General features: G+C 35.0%; 3 protein-coding genes across 9 annotated transcripts; 2 read left to right on the top strand and 1 right to left on the bottom strand.

The window, feature by feature from the left end:
• Positions 1–1,073: 1,073 nt before the first annotated feature.
• On the top strand, positions 1,074–8,876 carry LOC132176722 (polyadenylate-binding protein interacting protein). Of its 3 annotated transcripts, none has more exons than XM_059589006.2 (13): positions 1,074–1,474; positions 2,056–2,177; positions 2,263–2,405; positions 3,414–3,564; positions 4,178–4,209; positions 4,563–4,620; positions 4,710–4,740; positions 5,250–5,545; positions 5,955–6,209; positions 7,054–7,155; positions 7,292–7,342; positions 7,628–7,715; positions 8,334–8,876. In XM_059589006.2, exons 1-13 carry the CDS (start codon positions 1,303–1,305, stop codon positions 8,504–8,506), a joined length of 1,674 nt encoding a protein of 557 aa, XP_059444989.2. In that variant the 5' UTR covers positions 1,074–1,302; the 3' UTR covers positions 8,507–8,876. The 3 variants fall into 3 exon arrangements, 2 of the variants coding, with proteins under 2 accessions (XP_059444989.2, XP_059444988.2); XM_059589005.2 differs by having other exon boundaries at positions 2,254–2,405; XR_009439586.2 differs by lacking the exon at positions 8,334–8,876 and having other exon boundaries at positions 2,254–2,405; positions 7,292–7,432; positions 7,628–7,713.
• Positions 8,877–10,127: 1,251 nt separating this feature from the next.
• On the bottom strand, positions 10,128–14,570 carry LOC132174914 (AT hook motif-containing protein). Of its 5 annotated transcripts, none has more exons than XM_088514960.1 (3): positions 14,381–14,570; positions 10,660–13,503; positions 10,128–10,573 (listed from the first exon to the last, which is right to left on the bottom strand). In XM_088514960.1, exons 2-3 carry the CDS (start codon positions 11,803–11,805, stop codon positions 10,469–10,471), a joined length of 1,251 nt encoding a protein of 416 aa, XP_088371086.1. In that variant the 5' UTR covers positions 11,806–13,503; positions 14,381–14,570; the 3' UTR covers positions 10,128–10,468. The 5 variants fall into 5 exon arrangements, with proteins under 5 accessions (XP_088371086.1, XP_059442646.1, XP_059442648.1 ...); XM_059586663.2 differs by having other exon boundaries at positions 10,660–11,857; XM_059586665.2 differs by having other exon boundaries at positions 10,128–10,561; positions 10,660–11,857.
• Positions 14,571–17,008: 2,438 nt separating this feature from the next.
• On the top strand, positions 17,009–18,184 carry LOC132174555 (F-box protein At2g26160-like). Its single transcript, XM_059586193.2, has one exon. It carries the CDS (start codon positions 17,009–17,011, stop codon positions 18,182–18,184), a length of 1,176 nt encoding a protein of 391 aa, XP_059442176.2.
• The last annotated feature ends 2,488 nt before the right edge of the window (positions 18,185–20,672 follow it).

Raw genomic sequence — 20,672 nt, 5'->3', positions numbered from 1 at the left:
AATTAAAAATTAAAAACTAGTGACCTACATTGCTAGTGGGTCTTCATAGTGCTTCTTTTCTTTTTTTTTCAAATATTTTTGTCTTATCAAAAGAATTTAAGGGTATTTTTGTCTTTTTGCATGACAAAATAAGTACATTACAATTTATTGATAGTTTGGAGAAACATTGTTTTAATTATAAATTTAAAGAGATATTGTAAATTATGTTATAGTTCGGGGGAGATGTGTGTACTTTTTCGAACAAACAAAAATATTTGGAGAAGATATTGAAATCCCCCAAGCCACTTTGTTGCTATTTTAGCCTCGGTTTTCCTAAGTGATTAGGGCTTGCTTGGGTGCTCTATCTTTCTCACTCTCAAACTGTATACTTAGAGGATGGGATCCCTTATTGTTCAAATTGAGAAACTACTATGCCCACTTCTCCGGAACAGGCGAGCTCACACCTCAAGCTGTTTGAAGCAAATATGCCTTATAATTTGTTTTTTTATGTGGAACTGCTCGAATTGCGGGTAGTTAATTGTAAACAATCATGTATCTATTTTTGGATCTTAATATTTGGAAATTGGATTAAGATCCACTTAAAATGGAGAAGAATTTGGTGATTTAAAATTTTAAATAACGTGGTACTATATATATTAACTATGGAGCAATATATACAACATTAAACTTAAAATTGTTTATCTGTATATCACTAGAAGAATGGAGATGGTGTTTTAAGAGTGCTTTAAAAGAGTTGATCAAATAAGAATATAAATATATATAAAAATATAGATATAGATATTAGATATTAGATTAGATAGGTTTGTTAAAATGAATAATATTTGTAATTTGTTGTCATTCTCAAAAAGACCAAGAAAAGGTAAGTAAAAAGATAAATTAGTTTTTTTATTTTTTATTTTATTTTTTTAAAGAAGATAAATTAGTTGAAAACTATTACTACGGTCAAGAAGAAAAACATAAATAATAAAATAATAGTAATTATTTTCAAGGAAATATATATATATATATATATATATATATACACACACACAAATAAGGTTCTTCCTAAAAACAGAGACTGAGAGAGACAGACTTTTACGCACGCAAAAAATTCATTTTAATTTCCTTTTTTCATGACTTTTCCAATTCCCTCACATTGTCTGGAAAGCCCAACAAAGCAGCCCACCATTGCAGCTTCAGATCTCTCCCCACCATTAGCCTCGAAATCATACTGTAGGGTACATACAGAAAGGAAATTCTAGAAGGGAGAGAAAGCTAAGGAAGAAACAGAGGAAATTGAATCAGCAAAAAACAGAGAACAACATGGGTTGCAGAAACAGAGAGTTCCTAAACGAAGAGGCCTCTTCTTCTTCTTTGAGCGAGGCTTTGATTTTCGCCACTCTGTGCATCATTGGCCTCCCAGTTGACGTGCACGTCAAGGACGGTTCGGTTTACTCTGGAATCTTCCACACTGCATCTGTAGAAGACGAATACGGTATGTTGTATATGCTTTGCTCTTATTTCCATTGGGTTTCGGGATTTTTGTTGAATTGGTCGGAGTCTTTTCTGGGTTTTGATTGTTCTGCGAAATTGTATCTGGGTTTTGATGTTCTTGAGGAGTTATGGTGGCCCTGGTTCGTCTTGATTTGAGTCTGGAATTTGATCGGGGATTACTATATTACTTCATTCTTTTCCCCCTTAAAAGTGGAAATCAAATTGAGGAATTGAATTTTTTGTTTATGTTTTCCTTTTCCCAAAGGCAAGACAGTGACAAAGTAAGCTTGATTCCCCTCCCTCTTTTAGAATGTAGAAAAAGTAAAGAACATTAGCAATCTGACTATGAGATATTTTATTTATCAGATTTTGGAAATCCTACTACAAATAAGAACTACATGGCTTAGTCGAGGTGACACATGTATTTTCCGGATCCGAAATCTAAATCAACACAAAGCAAACGATTGGACTTATGTTTTCTGCAGTATAATTTACACCACAACCAAATGGGCATCAAGTGTTCTTTTTTACTTTATGTATTATGTGAGCTATATTTACCAAATTGGTTCTTGTCTTGTTTAGGTATTGTCCTGAAGAATGTGACGATGACTAAGAAGGGAAAAAGTAAATCAAATGTAGGAAATGGTGTGGTCATAGATACGCTAGTAATTTTCTCAGGTGATCTAGTTCAAGTTGTTGCAACGGTACGTTAATATTTAGATTTCTTCTATTTTATGTCACGAAGAAAAAAGTGTGTGTGAATGAGACAATTTTATGTAGGGAGTTCAGCTTTCAGTTGATGGTGTTGCTGGAAATATGGCTGGTGATTGTACAGAAGCAGTTGTGGGGATTGTACCTTCTGAGCATCCGGCGAGTGAGGCAAATAAATCTACAAAGTATGCCATCCATAAAAAGAAAATCAATCAGACAAGGTATTCTCATATTAGATTTTCGTGGACAGAAATCTTGGTTAAGGATCACTCTGTTTTGACATTTACTTATCAATAAAAGAAGAACAAGAAACGTGTAAATGTGAAGGCAGTTTGGACATAAAATTGAATCAACCAAGAAGATGTATGTTGCTGGAATTTATGGTTAAGTTCAGAGCTAACGTTAAAAACTAGCAGTCCATATCTAATAAGGCATTTGTCTCTATTGATGGGCTCTTAGAGCTTATAGTCCAATCTCAGAGGATTGTTTGTTAGCAATCATGCAGTGAGATGGTGAGGAAATTTTGTATGAGTATTTCCTCTTCTGCTTTTCCATGGAAAAGATGTGCAAAATGTTGTTTATTTTTTTCACTGTATGCCAAGGTTGACTGCAGAGTATGTTCGAAACTCTCCTTTTTTTTACTGTCTTTATCCTCAAATTTACCATGTTCATGGGAAAGCCATTTTTTGTATAGTGCTCTATAAGCCAATTAGCCTAATGGTCAAAGGTTCAAATCTTGGATGAGGAAGAGTTACCCTGGCACTCTTATGCACTGTAAACTGGTTACTCTTTTTCTATTGGGAATTTGGGACCAAAGGTTCAAATCTCAAACTAAGCAGGGTTTTGTGCTTTTTGGACATGTTTAGTCTGTAGAGGTTTTCCAAATATTTGGTTTCTTGGGCAAAAGCAAGAGGTTAAGTTGACATTATTAAATCACCTTAGGCTATATTTGAGTGCTTGCATGTGTGAAGAAATACTAACAAGTTTATAATTCACTTAGAAAGCTTGACTGTGATCATGTTTGTAATTGTGAAGAGAGGAATTTGTCCCCTCATCTAGTGATCCTTTGTGATGAGTTGTTTCGCTCCTAAAATTTATCATTTTAACAAAGAAAACTGGTAAAAATATTCTATTTCGTGACTACATCTCTTCAGTTTGTGGTAGGGGTTACTTTTTTTTATAAGTTTGTAGGAGTTCAATTATGTACTTATTATCACATATCAAAGCAGGAGTTCAGTCCAAGCAGAGAATGGCTTTTCTCATGGTTTTATACCCAAAATATCTGGAAGGAAGCATGATGAGAGAAAATCATCTACAAATCAGATTGGGAATGCCTTAGAAGTTGAAAATGGGAAAACAGATGGGATAAGTTCAGCAAAGGTGCTCTCTCTCTCTCTCTCTCTGCGTGTGTGTGTGCTTGCTCGCGCGCGGGCACACGATGTGTCCTATACATTAGCAGTCATATATTAATGTCTCGACACTTGCGTGTCAAAAAATGTGCGAACAATGTTAAATATCTGGTAAGTTTTGCCTACTTTTTTTAGTTACGAGGACCGCGAGAGGATTTTATAGGAGATTAAGTATTTATTTTTTAACACTTTGTATCATTGGACAGCTACTTACGTTTCTTTTTGATGATTAGTTATCATGATTTTTTTGGTTCTTTTTGCCTATGCTAGTTAGGTGACTTCTCTTGTGTATTTATTGTATAAATGGGTTATGCTTTTTATGAACAAAAAAAGTTATGCCTCATTTTTTTCATGCTCCTCAACAACATCCTCAACAATCAACTGATTTATGGTTTAAAACATCTTCAAAGCTATTAGTGATGGAATGCGTTTTGGTATGTTTTGGTAGTATAGGACGCACAGCCATAATGTGTGGGTGTGTGTTATGTAACTTTGTAAGATGTACCTTATTTGAAAAACTTTGTTATGCATCTGTCAGTTTTAACTTTCTTTTCTTTTTCTCACCTGATTTCTTCTTGATGTAGGTTGAAGAAGCTTCTGGTGCATCATATGGGAGGTATGTCTAACCAACTTCTTTTTGAGTTTATTTAATTCTTGGGAATGGTATTTTGGTGACTGCCTAAAAGTTGGGTCCTAGTTGCTGTCCCTTAGCACTAGCACCTTGGGTGCATGTATATTGGATAATCTTCTATAACTGTCTATTCTGCAATGAAAATAAACTATAGATCTATGTGCCAATTTCACAGTTTTGATAGACATGGACACATTTGTGGCCATTGTATTAGATTGCTTGTTGAAAGTGTTATGGTGCTTTACAATACTTTCTCCTTATTTAATTGTCTTTATATTTCTTTGTCATCCTCAGATCTGTTTAAATTGCTTTTCTGACCGACAGGCTGGATATGACAGGTCACAAGGTGAACGGGATATTTGCAAAGATAAGATTGAGCTTCATATGGAAGAAAGTGTATGTTCAGATTATGGATTTCAGGAAAATAGAAATTTACCATGTTTTTTCATTACTCACCAGTGTTTTTTTTTTTTTTTTTGGTGCAGGCAGATGAAGCTCACGGGTCTACTTCAAGCTGTAAATTCAATATCCATTGTACTCTTTGCCAGGATTAAAATGATCTGGGATTCTGAGGCACTTCTAAATAGAAATCACATGCCTTGTTGTCGTAGGGGATGTTTCTCAATATTAGCAGTTACATCTCAGTAACCAGTTCATAGTATACTAGAGGAAATACTAGTATCGACAATGCATATTTTGGTTTTGAGGCCTGCCATTACATTAACCCGATATTACAGAATTGGCACCATTAAGCACATTTTTGACATATTATCCACACAATATCAATCACTAATAGAACTTTGGGAAAAAGCCTTCTTTTTGTCTTGTCATTTCTTCAAATGTAACACTTTCTATACTGAGATGCATCTTTTTGATGGTTTCCCTTGCAAGTGGCAGTCTCTATGAATAGGCTATTGGCAGATAATAGTTGTCATCTTGCCTTTATGACTGAAGTTATCCTGAAGATGCTTTTATTTTTTCTAGTTCTCTGTGCCTGATTATATTGTTTAATACTTTCAATGCAGTGGATACCAGCATTACCCAAGTAAAACCTGTTGAGGATAGGCATGCAAAGATGACGGCGCAGCTCTTGCCAAATGAAGCATCCAGTGATCCTGCTGCTCGTCCCGTTAAACCAGACAACCAATACTGTGAAAGGCCCTCTTCAGCAGACACTTCTTCATCTGATGCTGTTTCTCCAGGTCTTTCAACTTCTCCCAATCCAATCATGGATCTCACCTCAGAGTCAAGTCTTAGTTCATCAACAACATCCACTGAAATGGTCCCTCCACAAAATCCAGAATCTAATAGAAGCTCTAAGGTAATTCATATATCTGGAACAATCATGTTCGAATTAACTTGAATTGTTATGTTTGGTTCCATTTATCTGGTCTTACGAATTCTAGTGGTGCCTGTCTTGACTATCTAATTTTTGAATCATTAATTAGGTCACCAATAACCTTATCATTTCATTATAAAAACATTGTTAGAGTAGTATCTTTGAAGCATCATCGATGGAATCACTGGCCTATTACTTGAGAACCATTGAATACCAATTATTATTACTATGTATTTTTTTAGGAGCAACGGCTTCATTTACCAGTTGGTTATTTCAATGACCGGAATTAACACAACTAACTTGATGACTTAAAATATTCATAGGAAGTAAAAAGTACCGTAGCATAAGTTTTTGTAAGAAGTTAATTTTCCTTTGCATTATTTTCTTCTAGGAATTCAAGCTCAACCCAGGGGCAAAAATCTTTTCTCCATCCCTTGCAAAGCCTATATCAGCAACTCCTTCAGTGCCAACTGTTGCAAACATGAGTTACATTCCAAATAACTCGCCTGCGGTGCCTGTTGCTGCTGTTCAACCAGAAATTGAATTCAGCCCTTTTGCATCGCGTTCATCCGTGCCTATTAAGTTTGTCCCATATGGTAATTTTACAGCTGGAAATGGTGTCAGCAGTTCTCAGTTTTCCCAACCGGTATGTATTATTAGGTGTTGTTGAGTTCTTGTTCTTACATGTTATTGACTTGTAAGTTCATAGATATATTTAAGGCTCAGATTATAGGCTTTTAAGCCATTACCACCCGTTTTCTTTAACTTACAACCAGCAAATGAAGTCCATGCTTTGAATGTAATCATTTCTAATATTTACTATGTGGAAGATTTTTCTCCTCTTTTCTGGTTTCATAAGCCAAGGAAACAATTTTTGGTTTTTTAATATAAATTGCTTTTAATATTTATATGGACTCTGGTTTCATAACCCAAGGGAACATTTTCTGTTTTTATTTTTAATTTTTAATTTTTAATTTTTTAATTTTTTAATTTTTTTTTTAGCATAATCACTTCTTTATATATGCAGTAGAACTTTATCCTCTTCTCTGGCTGTATAAGCCAAGCAAACATTTCCCTTGAATGCTTTATATTTGTTGAACTAGCCCAATCTAGATCAGCTAAAAGTTATCGGAACGACTCATCTGTTTAGAATCAGAGAATCATTCTATTTAAAATACGGGAACTTGTTTGGTTACTTAAGAATGTTGTGAAGCTGTTGTATCTAAGCATTGAGTTTACAGCTGAAGTTAGTTTCAGTTAACCCAACTGTTCCATCAGTTATAAGACTTTTGTTCTTTATCATGACTCTTTATTCAAGTTTACCAATTGGCAAAATTTTTTTATTGAGTTTGTTTGTAACTCTATCTGTACATACATCTTGTGGATTATCATGTCCAGTGTCCATGTGCTGGGTAGTGTTAGGATATATAAGAGAGAATATATATTGCTTAGGTGTTGGTTTTTGCTGACTTTTTCTGTTCTGGCTATAGATTATTGGACCTATGGGAAGCAGGACACAGCCCCTTCGCTATACTGGGCCGTATAATCCTATTCAGGCTGGAACTGCGTATATGCATCCAAATTCTCAAGCTGTAAGTTGTAGAATGATTTTATTTGTCATCTTTGCAGTGATTTTACAGTATGTAACTTGGTACAATTGGATTAGGAGACATTTTGATTCTTTTTGTTGATTATTAGTTGCTGCTCTCTCTCTCTCTCTCTCTCCAGGTTATGGTTGGACGATTGGGTCAACTTGTCTACGTCCATCCAGTTTCTCATGTAAGATATGGTGCCACCAACATGCCTTGATGGCATTGTTAATGATTAACATGGATGTTCTTCAATTGGACAAAAGTAGTGCTGGTGTTTGTAAGAGTTTGTCTTATTAATTTCTCTTACTTAAATTATTGTCTCCTTTTTTTTCCCGGTAATTGTGAGTTCGTCAACTTTTGTCTCTTTCTTTACCATTTTATTCTTGCTTATGTTTTGTATCCGGATTCAATATTTAAACTTCATACCATCTTTCAACCGATTACTTAATCACCCTATTTTTTCATATTGAAGGAGATAGTTCAGGGTGCATCAGCCATCTCACCGGCATCTGCACGTCCTCTGTTGACTCCGCATCCGGTCCAATTTCCAAAGCAGCAAGGTAAACTGAAGGCTATTATGTCCATGATGAATATCTTTATTATTGAACAAACTATTGTGGGTATCATTATTATCATTACATTTAACTATTAATGCTTAAATTTCCAACCTCTATATGGTTGCATTTGTAAATGAAATGTGATTTATCTGTTATTTTGATTGCACATAAAGAGCTGACAGCTCAGCTGGTCACTGTGGAAAGAAATTACAGTCACATCATTAATGTAAAATTGTAATGGAACAAACCAACACTTATGAAATGAGGAGTGGGGAGGGACAAGTACTACCTTTTGCAAATTTTACATCTTTAACTGATTTAGATTTTTGGATATGTGTGACCGGGGAAGGTTCAGTGTCTGGATATAAAATCATTAATGTTTATGTTGAAAGGTGTAGTGGTCGGGTTAGCAGTTAAAGTATGAAAGTGGCTATTGAAAGTTTAGTTTTTTGATACATGATAATTCAAATAAAATTTTGACCGTTAAAAAGTTTTTTTACAGCACCTAAGCCAGATCCATTAGGCTAGGACTTGTTTTCATGTTCCAAGTCCAATAACCTTGTTCTGAAATTTACTGCATGTAATTTTTCACTGAAGCATCTTTCTTTTTTCAAAATGCAGGAATTGTACCAAGCCAAGCATTGCATGTCTCTGCGCCTCCACCTTTCATAGCTAGTGGACAGCAACCTTTTGCAGTGCCAAGCCACATCCCACTTTTGCAATCTCCCTTCCCTGCAAATCGGGCAATTCCAGTTCCAGTGGCTAATGGTCTCTCCAGCACTAAGTTTTCATGAATACATTTTCCTTATTTAATCATCTCAACAAGGGTTTGTTTCCATTGGTTCTTTCTTTTTTATTATAGAAGTTTTGGTAAATTTTGGCACAAAATTTTGGTTCGAGAAGAGTGGTGTCTAGCAGCATCGAGTTACAACTTACAGATATTTGAGTATACATGTAAAAGAGGAGATCCTTGTATTGAAGGGGTCCTCTCTGGAAGACCTGCTACATGGGTGAAGCTTTTACTACCCATATAACTATGTTTGAAAGATCGTCGTGATGTTTCAAGATTCATTTGAGAAACCGAGTTCCAGACTCTGCTCAAATAGCAAAAAGAAAGCATGCATGTGTTAATCAATAAAAGTAGGCATCTATGCATTCTTTTTCCCGTACAGCTTACAAATTGTGCTTGCTTTCTTCATTGTTTGTGCATTCTCGCCTTAGACACAATCCATTGATGGCTTTGGTCAGCAATTCGTATTTGCATGTTGGATTTAAGTGCCGAGAATTTCAAGACATAAATATAAATAAGTTTATAAGTAAACTCATTTAATTAAACTATTTAGAGTCAGACTTTTCAATCCTAACTTACTAATTGTGTTGGGTTTGTTACGGGTTTGCGAGTTGTTTTAAAAATTGCTAACTCTAGGGCTCAAATGTTGCATATCAGGTTTGGCGCATGTCGAAGTATATATAGTTGACCTATATAATTAAATGAGTCAAATTTTTTTAACTCAACTATCAAATTTCGTATCAAATTTGCAGTTTGTGTCAAGAATTGCCAGTCTTGGATTACAGCCACTCCTAAACCTCACATCTTCCCCTAGTAAATGCATGCTTACTTGATTTCCGTGGCTATCTGATGATTAATAACACAAAGTCATAGAAAGGCTATTTCATACGACTCCTACATTGCAGTTTGGATGAAAACTTTCTTCCAATCCGTTGGATGAAGATTTAGTTCTTTCTCTATTACACATATCTGTAAATAACTGCAAACATTTCATTTGCTTCGCTTGTCTTGGAGGTAATCAGATAATAAGGAATAAGGATACCATAAAGTATATAATAGCTACCAGAGGAATTCTCATTAGCAGGAAACCTTTGTCCAAATTAGGTTAGAAAAAATTCTTCCAAACACGTCAATTAAATTGACATATACGTCCTTAAAAGCATGTGGTTCTCGAGTAATTTTAAAAGTTACTCTCTTGTCACTCCAAGAATGAAGTGACTTTTAAAATCACCATTCGATCAAAATTCCAATCATAAGCCCAGTAGTGATTTTAGAAACCACATTAATTTTAGAGTGACATAAGATAGACTTCTAACATTACTTGAAAACCTCTCATATGTATCTTTAAAAATGTATATGAAATCACATTATCTATTAAAAATGCATGTGAAAATCATTTAATTTAATGACACGTGTCAACAAGTTAACTACTCCAAGTGAATTTCAAATTGCATGGTAAACTCCAATGTGGATTTTTGAAACTTTCTTTATTTTCGTTTGAACTGAGTGAGAGGATGTAGATGCTGACCGTACACATTTAACTAAATATGTGCTCCCCAACAGGATGTTCTAAGAAAGCTCCAAATGCCTGCAACAGGAGCTTTGATTATGAACATTAAGGTATATACTTGAACAAAACTGATGTAAGCATATAAGCAGTACAGGTATCCAACATCAAGCTACTCCTCCAATCTGAATAAATTATAAACACTATAAGCTAGGAGGACTTTAAAACTACAAACTGACAAAAGGCATAAAGTCTAAGTAACAAGGTCAGATCCTGAAGGTTTAACCAAATATGGATCCTCCGCAGCCTCCTACCTCTCCAGGATTGACTGATTCCGGCCAGTTCTGGGACTTATGTCAATTGCAGGTAAAAAAATACCAGGCCAAAGCGGGTTCTATTTATCAGACACTTGATGCTTAGGATTGTCTCTCTGGATGACCAGTTTCTGTATCTCCAAGATCAGTTTCTGGGCTCTTCTAACTTCAGCACAGAAGCTGTTGCTGACTCTTCAGCCTGAGGCACCTGGTTCTCCATTGTGCTTTCCTGCAAAACCTTTTCGAAGCGCTGGACATCATGTAATGTCTTGAATATTTAGGTACAAGTAAACTGCTTAAAGTTAAAATACATTCCAATTGAAGCTTCATTTTTACCTGCAACAGCTCCGTCATTTTTCCAGTTATATTATTCTCAAAAGGTTTTGCAGCAGGGTCGGGTTGGGTACGCAGATCAGGCTGTACAGACTGCAGGGGCTCAATTAAGAGGGGCTGATCTATATCATCAACTCCATCTACCAGCCTATGGCCAGAACCTTTGACTGACGTTTTACCGGCTAATGTGCTACCGTCTATTCCTGTCTTTGCTGAATCTGAAGGAGCTTGAATTTTCTTGCTGACCTCTTCTGGTGGTCGAGTGAAAGGAACATTATCACTTTGCGAGTCTTTTGCTGTAAACTGGTGGCTGGCTTGAGGTTGAGGAGGAGGTGCTTGGTTTTCGACTGCTGGCACCTGGTTGTTGACTATTGAACCATCTGATGATTGAGCACCTCTAACAACCTTGTTGCTTTTCGAGGCTACCAAATGAGCAGCTTGGATAGCATATGGAGATGGTTGGTTGGCAAGTGCTATCCCATTAACAGGTTTGAGTACAACAGGCACTACATTGCCCTTCGGGATTACAGGGCGAGCGGTTTGAGCCGCAACGGAAGGCACCTGTTTGCCTTTCGAAGCCACAAGGTTAGCAGACTTAGGTACACACTGGTTGACGATCGGTACTTCATTCAATGAGTGAGTTCCATTCCTATGAGAATTAAAATTCTGCTCCCTCTCTCTGGATCGAGGGTTATAGCCATGCCCCTGGGTATAATTTTCTGCTGAGAAGGGAACCTCATTTCGCCTGATCATTTGCATTTCAGGGGCTATATCATTCTCAGCTGAAACAGGGACGTAATGTCCAGGCTTGAAGACAACACCCCTCAAAGTGGTGTCAGAGTTGCCAACTCTAACACTCAGCAAATATCCTGCGTCAAATGCTGCTTCAATGACACCAGAAACAACCTGGCCCGCCATGCCATCATTTGCATTATCAATTGAATCAACTTGACGGGGCTGATTTCCATTGGCCCCTTCAAATCCTGGAGGGACACGATGACTCTCCCTACGGTTTAAATTCTGATCCTTTGGGATACGAGCTTTCTCCTCAAGATCTAGTTTGGGATACTTACGCGGGCGACCTCTTTTGCGCTTCACAGGGACATCTGCCGAACCATCAGGGTTGCTCCCTTGGTAATTTTGGTTCATCTTCAGTATCTCTATTTCTCTTGCAAAATTTTATTGCCCTTTTCTTCCCTCCCTGCAGCCAATTGCCAGATGGTAATAATCTGATGCCATGCATCCTTTTCTCTAATACACATTCAGCAAGCTAACAATTTCTTACTGCTATGTGCTCCAAGCTCCATATATTATAATCTTAAAGAATTACCTATATACTTGAATTCAATCAATAACTAATTGTTTTAAGAATACAGTTACTAGTATATATATATATATATTCCAAACAACAAAAGGTAGCTATTATTAATAGATTTTATGCAGATATATATTTCCAAGCAACAAAAGTAGCCATTGTTGTTTCACCTGCTTCTATATTGTTACATTTAGCTTCCTTACGGTTATTGATAAAACCAGCGGAACACAGCAGGTCAGTTTATTATTAGACATTTTAGCTCATTCACTGATAAAAGCGGATAGACCTATAGAACGTTAGAAGCAAAAAAAGTCTCCAGCCTCCAAAAGGAAAGCCTTTGATCACTTAATCTCATGATATAAAGATTATAAAGTAAGCATAACCATATATGCTGAACCCAAACTAGGACTGGATTTCATAATCAGCATTTTATCCTCCAACCATGGTAAGAAATGTTGATGAATTCAATGTAAAGTTCCAGAAGTTCACCATGAATTTTAGCATTCCCTTTTCCATATGTTCTCTCCAATTACAACACATTAGTCCCACTTTAGGAGATAAATGACCCTCCTATCTCAACAACCATGTCAGGTCCAAACATCCAATGTCAAATTTGGCAATGATGATAAATTAATGTAACAAGTTAAAGTTTTGCAAGTTGTAATGTAACAAATGAAGATAAAGCACAGTAGGACATGAGCGCTGATTACACTGGTCAGGTGCTGGTTGTGTACCAAACCACTTCAGTGTTTATGTAACCAGGGCAAAAGATGATAATACAAGCAAGTGGGCAACGCACTGATTTATGGAAGAAGAATGGAAACTTATATTAGCAATTACCAACAGGTTCAATTGTTTTATTGACTTTGATCCCAAAGAGGGAAAAATTGAATGGAAGCAATGAAGACCAACTAACCAAAATTACACATTCGCTGCAACCATTGGTTGATGTTGGAAAAGGAAATAGGTGTTGGAATTTTACATTTCTATATTTCCAGAAATCTCACAAGGCACCATTAAATACAAATGCAACAATTGAATTGAAGCTTCTGTACCACAAAAACAGCTAACATTATGCTCCATACCAATGACATATAGGAACTAATTTTCTGATGGTTTGCTATATGTTGCAAAGATTATCAAATAATAAACAGAAAGAAGCCTTTTTTTTTTTTCTTTTTTTTTTTTATGAATACTAATAATATTATTGAAGGAAAAGGGCAAAGCCCTCGTACACAAAGAGTATACCATAAATGGAAAGAAGCCTTATTCTCATATGGTGCAGATACAACATAATCAAAACTACACATTAAGTAGAATAACAAAGCATAACTCCCAGCTGCACATACGGCGATTGGTATGCCACTGACTTAAATAGTCTATGAAATCTGAAACACTATACAGCACAGATTTCTTTATAACTTCTTTTCCTTCCTGGTAGGTATAAATTGTTTGAAACATCCATTCAATGGGAAATAAAAACAAAGCCTCAACCAAGAAGCGTCTCTTTTACCCAACAATGCTTCGAGCTCCTAAGAAGCGTACATGTTCACATCATGCAAGGATGATCGTCAATTCTTCTTTGCAAATATTCATGGAAAAGGGATAAATATTCAAAAAAAAAAAAAAAAAAATTGCCACCCTTGCAGGCTAACAAAGGAAACCTTTTTTGCAGTATAAACACACAGTTTGAGCAGCATCCAAGTATTAATAACGCAACTATTTGACCACTTGAGCTAAACTAAATTATAAACCATGAACTAATTGGCTCAAATGCCCAATTCCTAATAATAGTGAAAGAGTGCTTTAAATGGAATTATTAGGACTATAACTTCACAAAATCAACAAATTAATGACAATTATGATGGGAGAAGCCGTAAGAGATGAAGCAAACCTAATTCATTAAAAAAAAAAAAAGAAGAAGAATATCATGTGTAATTACACACACAAACACATGTATGTACCTATTTACTTGAATATAACCCAAAAAGTCAACACAAAACACATTAAATAAAGCATTAGAAAGTTATAAAAGCAACCCAAAACAAAAAAAAAAACCAAAAAAGACCTTCAATTTTATGCAAGAATTAAATAAGCTCATAAACCACTCACACGGACCCTATGACTCTGTTTGGTTGCTGAGAAGAGAAGAAAAGAAAAGAAAAGAAATTTAGTCTTACATCATTAAGAACTCAAGAACACCAAAATCCCACCCAAATAAACACACCAAGCTTTCCATTCGTTGTTTCTCAACAACACCATCTCAGCAAAAACCCAAAAAGTTTCGAAATTTAGGGTTTGATCACAGAGAAAAGAACACGCAAAAGACACACACAAAGATAAAAGTATGATTTACAGAGCAAAAGATGAGCTGAGCTGAAGAAAGTTAGGGATTGTGAAAGGACGCACCTTTGGGGAAGTGTTTTCAGTGGCGTTTTTTTGACGTTTCGGTCAAACAGACACAACTGTTTTCAGGAAACACTTTGTGAAGTCCCATATTTGCTCAAGCTGTCTGTTTTTTTTTTTCTTTTTATTTCTTGTCTTTGGGCCTTTGGCTTTGTTGTCTTGTCTCTCAGGCGGAGAGAGCGAGGTCGGTGGTTGAGAGTGAAGAGTGATAAACGTGACTGGGCTATTAGGAGGAGTTCATAACCGGGCAGTGAAAGTTTGCCACGTGTATAAAAGCGTATGAGTGGCAGGAGTTGATTTGAGGGTAAGTGAGGTTAGTCTGAAGCGTAGGTGAGGACCAGATTATAGACCAATTTGGGTAGGTGCCGAGATGATTATAATTTAATTAATCATTTTAATAATAAAGCAAAAAAGTTGAGGAAATGAAAATAGTAGCTACTCTTTTTAGACGTGACCATAATAATATCTACTTGTTAAAGTGACATAATGAGCCTAGACAATAAGATAAACTATAAAAAATTTAAGATAATTTATACTAATTAAGCATACGAATTTTTATTACATGTATCAAATCCAACCCTAATATTTACTTAACTACAAAAAAATTACTTTGAGACCACTGAACGGCCCTAAATAATTATTTGTCCCAACAAACTCATTGAAATAGATTAGCAATATAAAAATTCTTTTACATTTATTATTGTAATTTTGAAAACAAAATTACTAGAAATAGAACTCTTTGCCACATGAAAAGCAGTTGGGTGTTTTAAAAGGTCAACCGGTTGGGATCGATAAAGACAGGTACGAATGATTTGTTTCAAGCAGTTGACTGGATTGCAGCTGACCTGCAGTGAGGCAGTCATGACCAATCAGAACAATACTTTGAGTCACCCAAAAAAGTCCAGCAGTAACGGGAACCAGCCAGTCAATTTTCTCAATGATTTATACTCTGTGTCTCCCTTTTTTGAATGCTTCTTTGTGTATAGGACATAGGTGTGATTTGCAGTGTGTGTGTCTAGCCTGTTAATAGTATCATTTAATTTACATTTCTGATATCCTTGAAAATATCATAAACATTTCTAATCCATTTCCCTGCTCCCCGGAGTCATCTTCCGCCTCTTCCCCAGACAGTTTCCGGCCCTCCACAACAGCTGCTGTTTTTTGAGTTCTTCATGTTATTTTCTATTTCTGTCTTTGGCTTTCTATTTGTAGAGTTTTTCTGTTTGAATCAGGAAACTTGATGACTAAATCTGTTATGTTTTTTACAGTGTTGTTCTCCTCCTCAACTACTCTCCGGTGGTTGTTGTTCTATCCTAGCAAAGGTTTAGGTTAGATGTATGACTTTTTTGTAGTTTATGCTCTTGCCTATCCTCTATTTGGGTGCTATTACCGCTTTATGCAACTAATTTTTTTGGCTTTTGTCTAAGTTATAGAGGTCCGGATAGTTTATGATTTTTCGGGATCATTGCGTCCATTGCATGTTCGGTTGTTCCAATTTTTCATTTTCCAGATTTAGCTTTGTCTTTATGTTTGGGTTTATTGTTGAGGTGCCGACCACTTAGTTTTTGTTGTGTTTTAATTTGTTTTGTTATGAATGAAGTGAAGTATTTTTTTAAAAAAAAAAAGAAGAAAAAATATATGTCTTACATCGTTTAATTATAACATTAAGCATGTCATCCCAGGGTTGATTAGGACATTGAGGAATAAAAATATGATATATTTTTTCTTTTATTCGATAAATAAGAAATGCACAAAAGAGATTGATGACTACTCCTAGTCCAAACAGTATGATAATTTTGCTTGTAAGTTGTAATAAAATAAATGAGTAACTTTACTTTAAACTCCTGAATTATCACGCGATTTGAGAAAATCCTCCCTATGTTCAAAACTTCTCAATTTGGACCCATAAACTTTCAATTGCAATCAATTTGAACCTCTCTGTCAGATTTAGCCGTTAACTTCTAATGACAATACCTAAAAAGACCAAAATATCCATAATTTTCATTTTTTTAACTATTTTTTTTTTTATTTGGAATTAAGGGTAAATTTAGAATTTTATAAAAAAAAAAGGTTAGGGGTATAAACATCATTGTCTCACTTTTAACGTTTAAAATTTGACAAAATAGTTCAAACTGACTGCAATTGAAAATTCAGAAATCCAAATTGAGAGGTTTTGAACATTGGGGGCATTCTCAAATCGCGTGGTAATTCAAGAGTTTAAAATGAAGTTACCTCTAAAATAAATGTACATAAGTTAATAGTCTTGGTGATGACATATGATGAAAAATAAATAATCGCATCTTTAGTTTAATTTATTTAGGTTTTATTAATTAATTACGTACATTATTAGTATTTAATTTTTATATTTTAAGAGTTATTGTTTGTTTGTAATTCAATGATAAGCTCGGCTATATTTAAGTATTCTAATCTATAGTAAATACGTAATTATAGTCCAACAAGGAGAAGATTAATTAATTTGCCTGAATTTATTAATTAATACTAGTCCAACCACGATTACAATTGGAGCCATATATTTATATAAATAGAGTTGCAGAGTGTGTTAATTAAATTAATCACGTACAAAATTTTCATAATATTAATTGCTTCTCTACGTACGTACAAATACAATTGATGGCTCCAATTTCCTCCTGGTCGACGGAGCTCCCGGAAGAGCTGCTAGAGATAATCTTGAGGCAGCCGACCGATGCCGTTAATCTTTACAACTACCGCAACGTGTGTCGGTCATGGCGGTCGGTTGTGGACAAGGTGTTAGCATCGTCACCTCCACTCCTACTTGTCTACGATGAAAAGGGTATAGATTGCATATGGTTGTTCAATATTTTCACCGGCGACTCAAGCTTTTGTAAAATTCCGAGGTTGCCGAGAAGAATCCACTCTTGGCATGGTTGGCTGGCAATGGATTTCACCACATCCAAGAATCACGCTCACGATTTGTGTCTCTACAATCCATTGTCAAGGGCTCGGATCGGGCTCCCTACGCTCATGTTTGAGAACTCTCCTAATTCCCGGAATCTCAAGTTTATTTTATCAATATCTAACCACACAAATCCAAGTTCAATTGCTTTAGCTATTCTAGAGGGCCAATCTCTTGTTGAAAAATTGATGTTTTGGAAACCAGGTGCTGAAGAGTGGACACCCGTTGATACTCCTTTTGATTTTGAGACTCCTTTTGGTTTTGTTACTGACATTATAGGCTACAAGTGTGGTGGATTCTGTGCAATTGACTACTCGGGGAACCTTACACAATTTGAGTTGAGTCCTGTTCCTCGTGCCAAACAAATCCCAACTGGAAAAATTTATGATAGTAATCACAAGGCACTTTGTCATGCATATTCCTATCTGGTGGAATCGCTGTCTGGGGATCTGTTGCTGGTTAATAGATGTTTCTTCCCACATAAGGAGTTTAAGATTTACAGATTGGATTGGGAGAAGATGAAATGGGATGAGATGAGGAGCTTGGGTGATGCAGCAATTTTCTTGGCTCGTAACCAATCTGTGTGCATACGAGCTGATGAATCTACCGCATACAGGCGTAATTGCATCTATTTCACAGATGATGTATCGTTATTTGATGACTTCTTCAACATGCTAAGACTCCGAGATGATTTTGGGGTATACCACATGGCAAATAAAACCATCCATCGCTTTCCTTGCTTGTTTCAGTGTCACACTGGTTTACGCTACCGATGGTTGTCGTACACCAATTTTCCGGCAATCGGACCAGATCAGATGGAACTCCTAAAAAGCAAACGATCAGAAGAACGCTCCTATTCTCTTAAGTTATAGTACCTCAATGCTTGCTTGCTAAGTGGTGAACTAAAAGAATTGCATTCTATGAATTTGATTTCAAAGCTTCACACGTTCGTCTTTCTTCTTGTATTCTAGTTTTTCATTCCATATGTTATTTATTTAATTATTATTATTATTATTATTATTATTATTATTGGTTCATGTCTTTCTTTCATGAAATTTTAAACTAAATCGTTAAAAATATAAACAAAAAATGATTTGAAAACACCGATTGACATTGCGATTTCGTAGACGAAAAGTGCAATTTTAAACAAAATGGCATAAAATTACTTTTTTGAAAATCGCGTTATCCAATTGCTATTTTTAAATCCCACTTTTTAAAATTGCAAAACACAAACAACCCTAATTCTTGTAGCACATTATTTAAAAATGAAAATTTAATTACTAGAACTAAACCCTAGCCGCCCACCTAAAAAAAAAAAAAAAACTAGCCGCCCATTTAGGGTGTTTTGGATTGGACAGAGTTTTCCTCAAAATTAGTCTATAAAAGCGGTATGTGTCCTTTTTTTTAATAACATATAAGATGTACATGAATTTCCTTCTACTCCAAAATCTTAAATTTCTTTTTGAAAAGGAAAGAAAGTTATAGTGGGGAATAAATTCTTGATAATATGCATTTATGTAGGAGAGAAATTGCATTGTTTATTATAGGAGAGTTTCATCTTGGTTTTGAAAGCTTTTAATTCCAAAATAAAAAATAAAAAATTTGTTGCAAATCCACACTATTTGAACGTATATTTGGCCTTTTGAATTAAGAGTTTTAAAAATATCAAAACCTTATCTCTAGTCCAAAACTTACTTTAGCCACACTAGTCTCTTTCTCACTTCTAATTTAATTATTTTAACTTTTATTATTATTTTTTCAAACTTGATGTCTAAATCAGGAGGATTGCAGAAATCTAATTAACAATGGTTTGAATATAACGAATTCTTCGATAATATTTCTTTTCTTTTTTTATTTAATAATTCTTATTTATATATTTTTTTCCATTCTTTTTTAAACATTTTCACAAAACAGGTAGGGTATTATAAGTTAATATTAGTATAGAATTTTGCTTGTGATATATATTAATAGGGTGTTATAACGGCACTTATATATGCACCTCTTTAGTCTAGTAAAAACTAATAAAGTCCAAAAAATTCATAGGATGTTGTAATGTCAGCCACTCTTTATAATAGATTTTATTGCAGTCGTAACCGTCCACGTTACGCTTTCATTAAAGATCTCCATGTTACGAATATAAAAATGTCTGGTATCAATATTTTTGTATATTTTCTCAATCTTGCTTTATAAATCAACCATTAGATTTGTAGAATTATGTGGACCGCACACAAGTCAATAGTGTACCCTACAAATTTAATGGTTGATTTATTGAATTTGTAAGAAAATATGAGATAAATATAGACAAATTATTAGCACCAAGCATTTCTCTTACGAATATCCCTTGCATCATCATGGGAACGGTTACTAACGTGGCTTAGGAGTGGATCTAATGTGGTGTCATCACCATGCAACTATTTTGGGTTTGGTTGGTTGAACGAGTCCACAAGTCCTATATGATGATGGAAAAGAAACGTTATCTAATCTTGTAATTAATAATAAAGCATGAGCAACATTTTTATCTTGCAAATCTTGACGTGGTTGTCCCAACCGGCCCTTGAGATCCTCGTTGCGTGTGTATACAAGTTTTTGGACACTCTCTTTTTGTAGGCCAATTTTTAAAGGTGAGTTTTTTCCAATGTTTGTATCATTTGGTATCAAAACTAACCTTAAAAGCCAATTTATACAGAGAAAGTGCCATGTAACTCATATACACATAATTAACGTTATAATTAAGCCATGTAAGACAGTAATTAAGCTTATATATCATGTGCAAACAGAAGCATATGATGATTTCATAATTATAAAACATAACTTATTAAATCCCGAATATAAAAAGACCACCTTTAAGGGATTGACAACAACAACCACTTCCACCATTTTCTTTGTTTGTTTTGTTTTGTTTTTTTTTTTTTTTTCAATAATATATAATGCAAGGGCCATTAATAATTACTATGACCCATCTCCTATTAATTATATAAAATAATATATAATGCAAGGGCCATTAATAATTACTATGACCCATCTCCTATTAATTATATAAATTACTTTTTTATTGTCACAATTTTCATGATTTTAATATTTTTTTTGTCATCTTCTTTTTTTGGTTGAATAATTTATTAGAACGAGAGGAATAGATTATTACATACCTAATAAATCCACTTTTTAATGACATTTTTTTTTTTTGGACATGTCCATACAAGAGGGGGAGGGGGATTCGAACTAGTGACCTCCACTTTATTAAGTATGGTCCCAGCCGATTGAACTACCTTTTGGGGACTAATGGCATTTTATATCACATTGAGATCCAAAACATGGGACAATGCATGAATATCAACATTAAAGTAAAAAACCCATCAATTG

Source organism: Corylus avellana, chromosome 3 (genome assembly GCF_965113065.1).
Source record: "Corylus avellana chromosome 3, dhCorAvel1.hap1.2, whole genome shotgun sequence".
Classification (NCBI taxonomy): Eukaryota; Viridiplantae; Streptophyta; class Magnoliopsida; order Fagales; family Betulaceae; genus Corylus; species Corylus avellana.
This window is presented reverse-complemented; position numbering and strand designations above follow the sequence as displayed.

Coding starts and splice junctions, on each gene's coding strand:
- LOC132176722 (XM_059589005.2), top strand. CDS start 1,303: ATGGGTTGCAGAAACAGAGAGTTCCTAAACGAAGAGGCCTCTTCTTCT. Junction 3,565..4,177: donor ATGGGATAAGTTCAGCAAAG/GTGCTCTCTCTC, acceptor TTCTTGATGTAG/GTTGAAGAAGCTTCTGGTGC. Junction 7,156..7,291: donor TGCATCCAAATTCTCAAGCT/GTAAGTTGTAGA, acceptor CTCTCTCTCCAG/GTTATGGTTGGACGATTGGG.
- LOC132174914 (XM_059586664.2), bottom strand. CDS start 11,805: ATGAACCAAAATTACCAAGGGAGCAACCCTGATGGTTCGGCAGATGTC. Junction 10,574..10,659: donor AAATGACGGAGCTGTTGCAG/GTAAAAATGAAG, acceptor CATGATGTCCAG/CGCTTCGAAAAGGTTTTGCA.
- LOC132174555 (XM_059586193.2), top strand. CDS start 17,009: ATGGCTCCAATTTCCTCCTGGTCGACGGAGCTCCCGGAAGAGCTGCTA.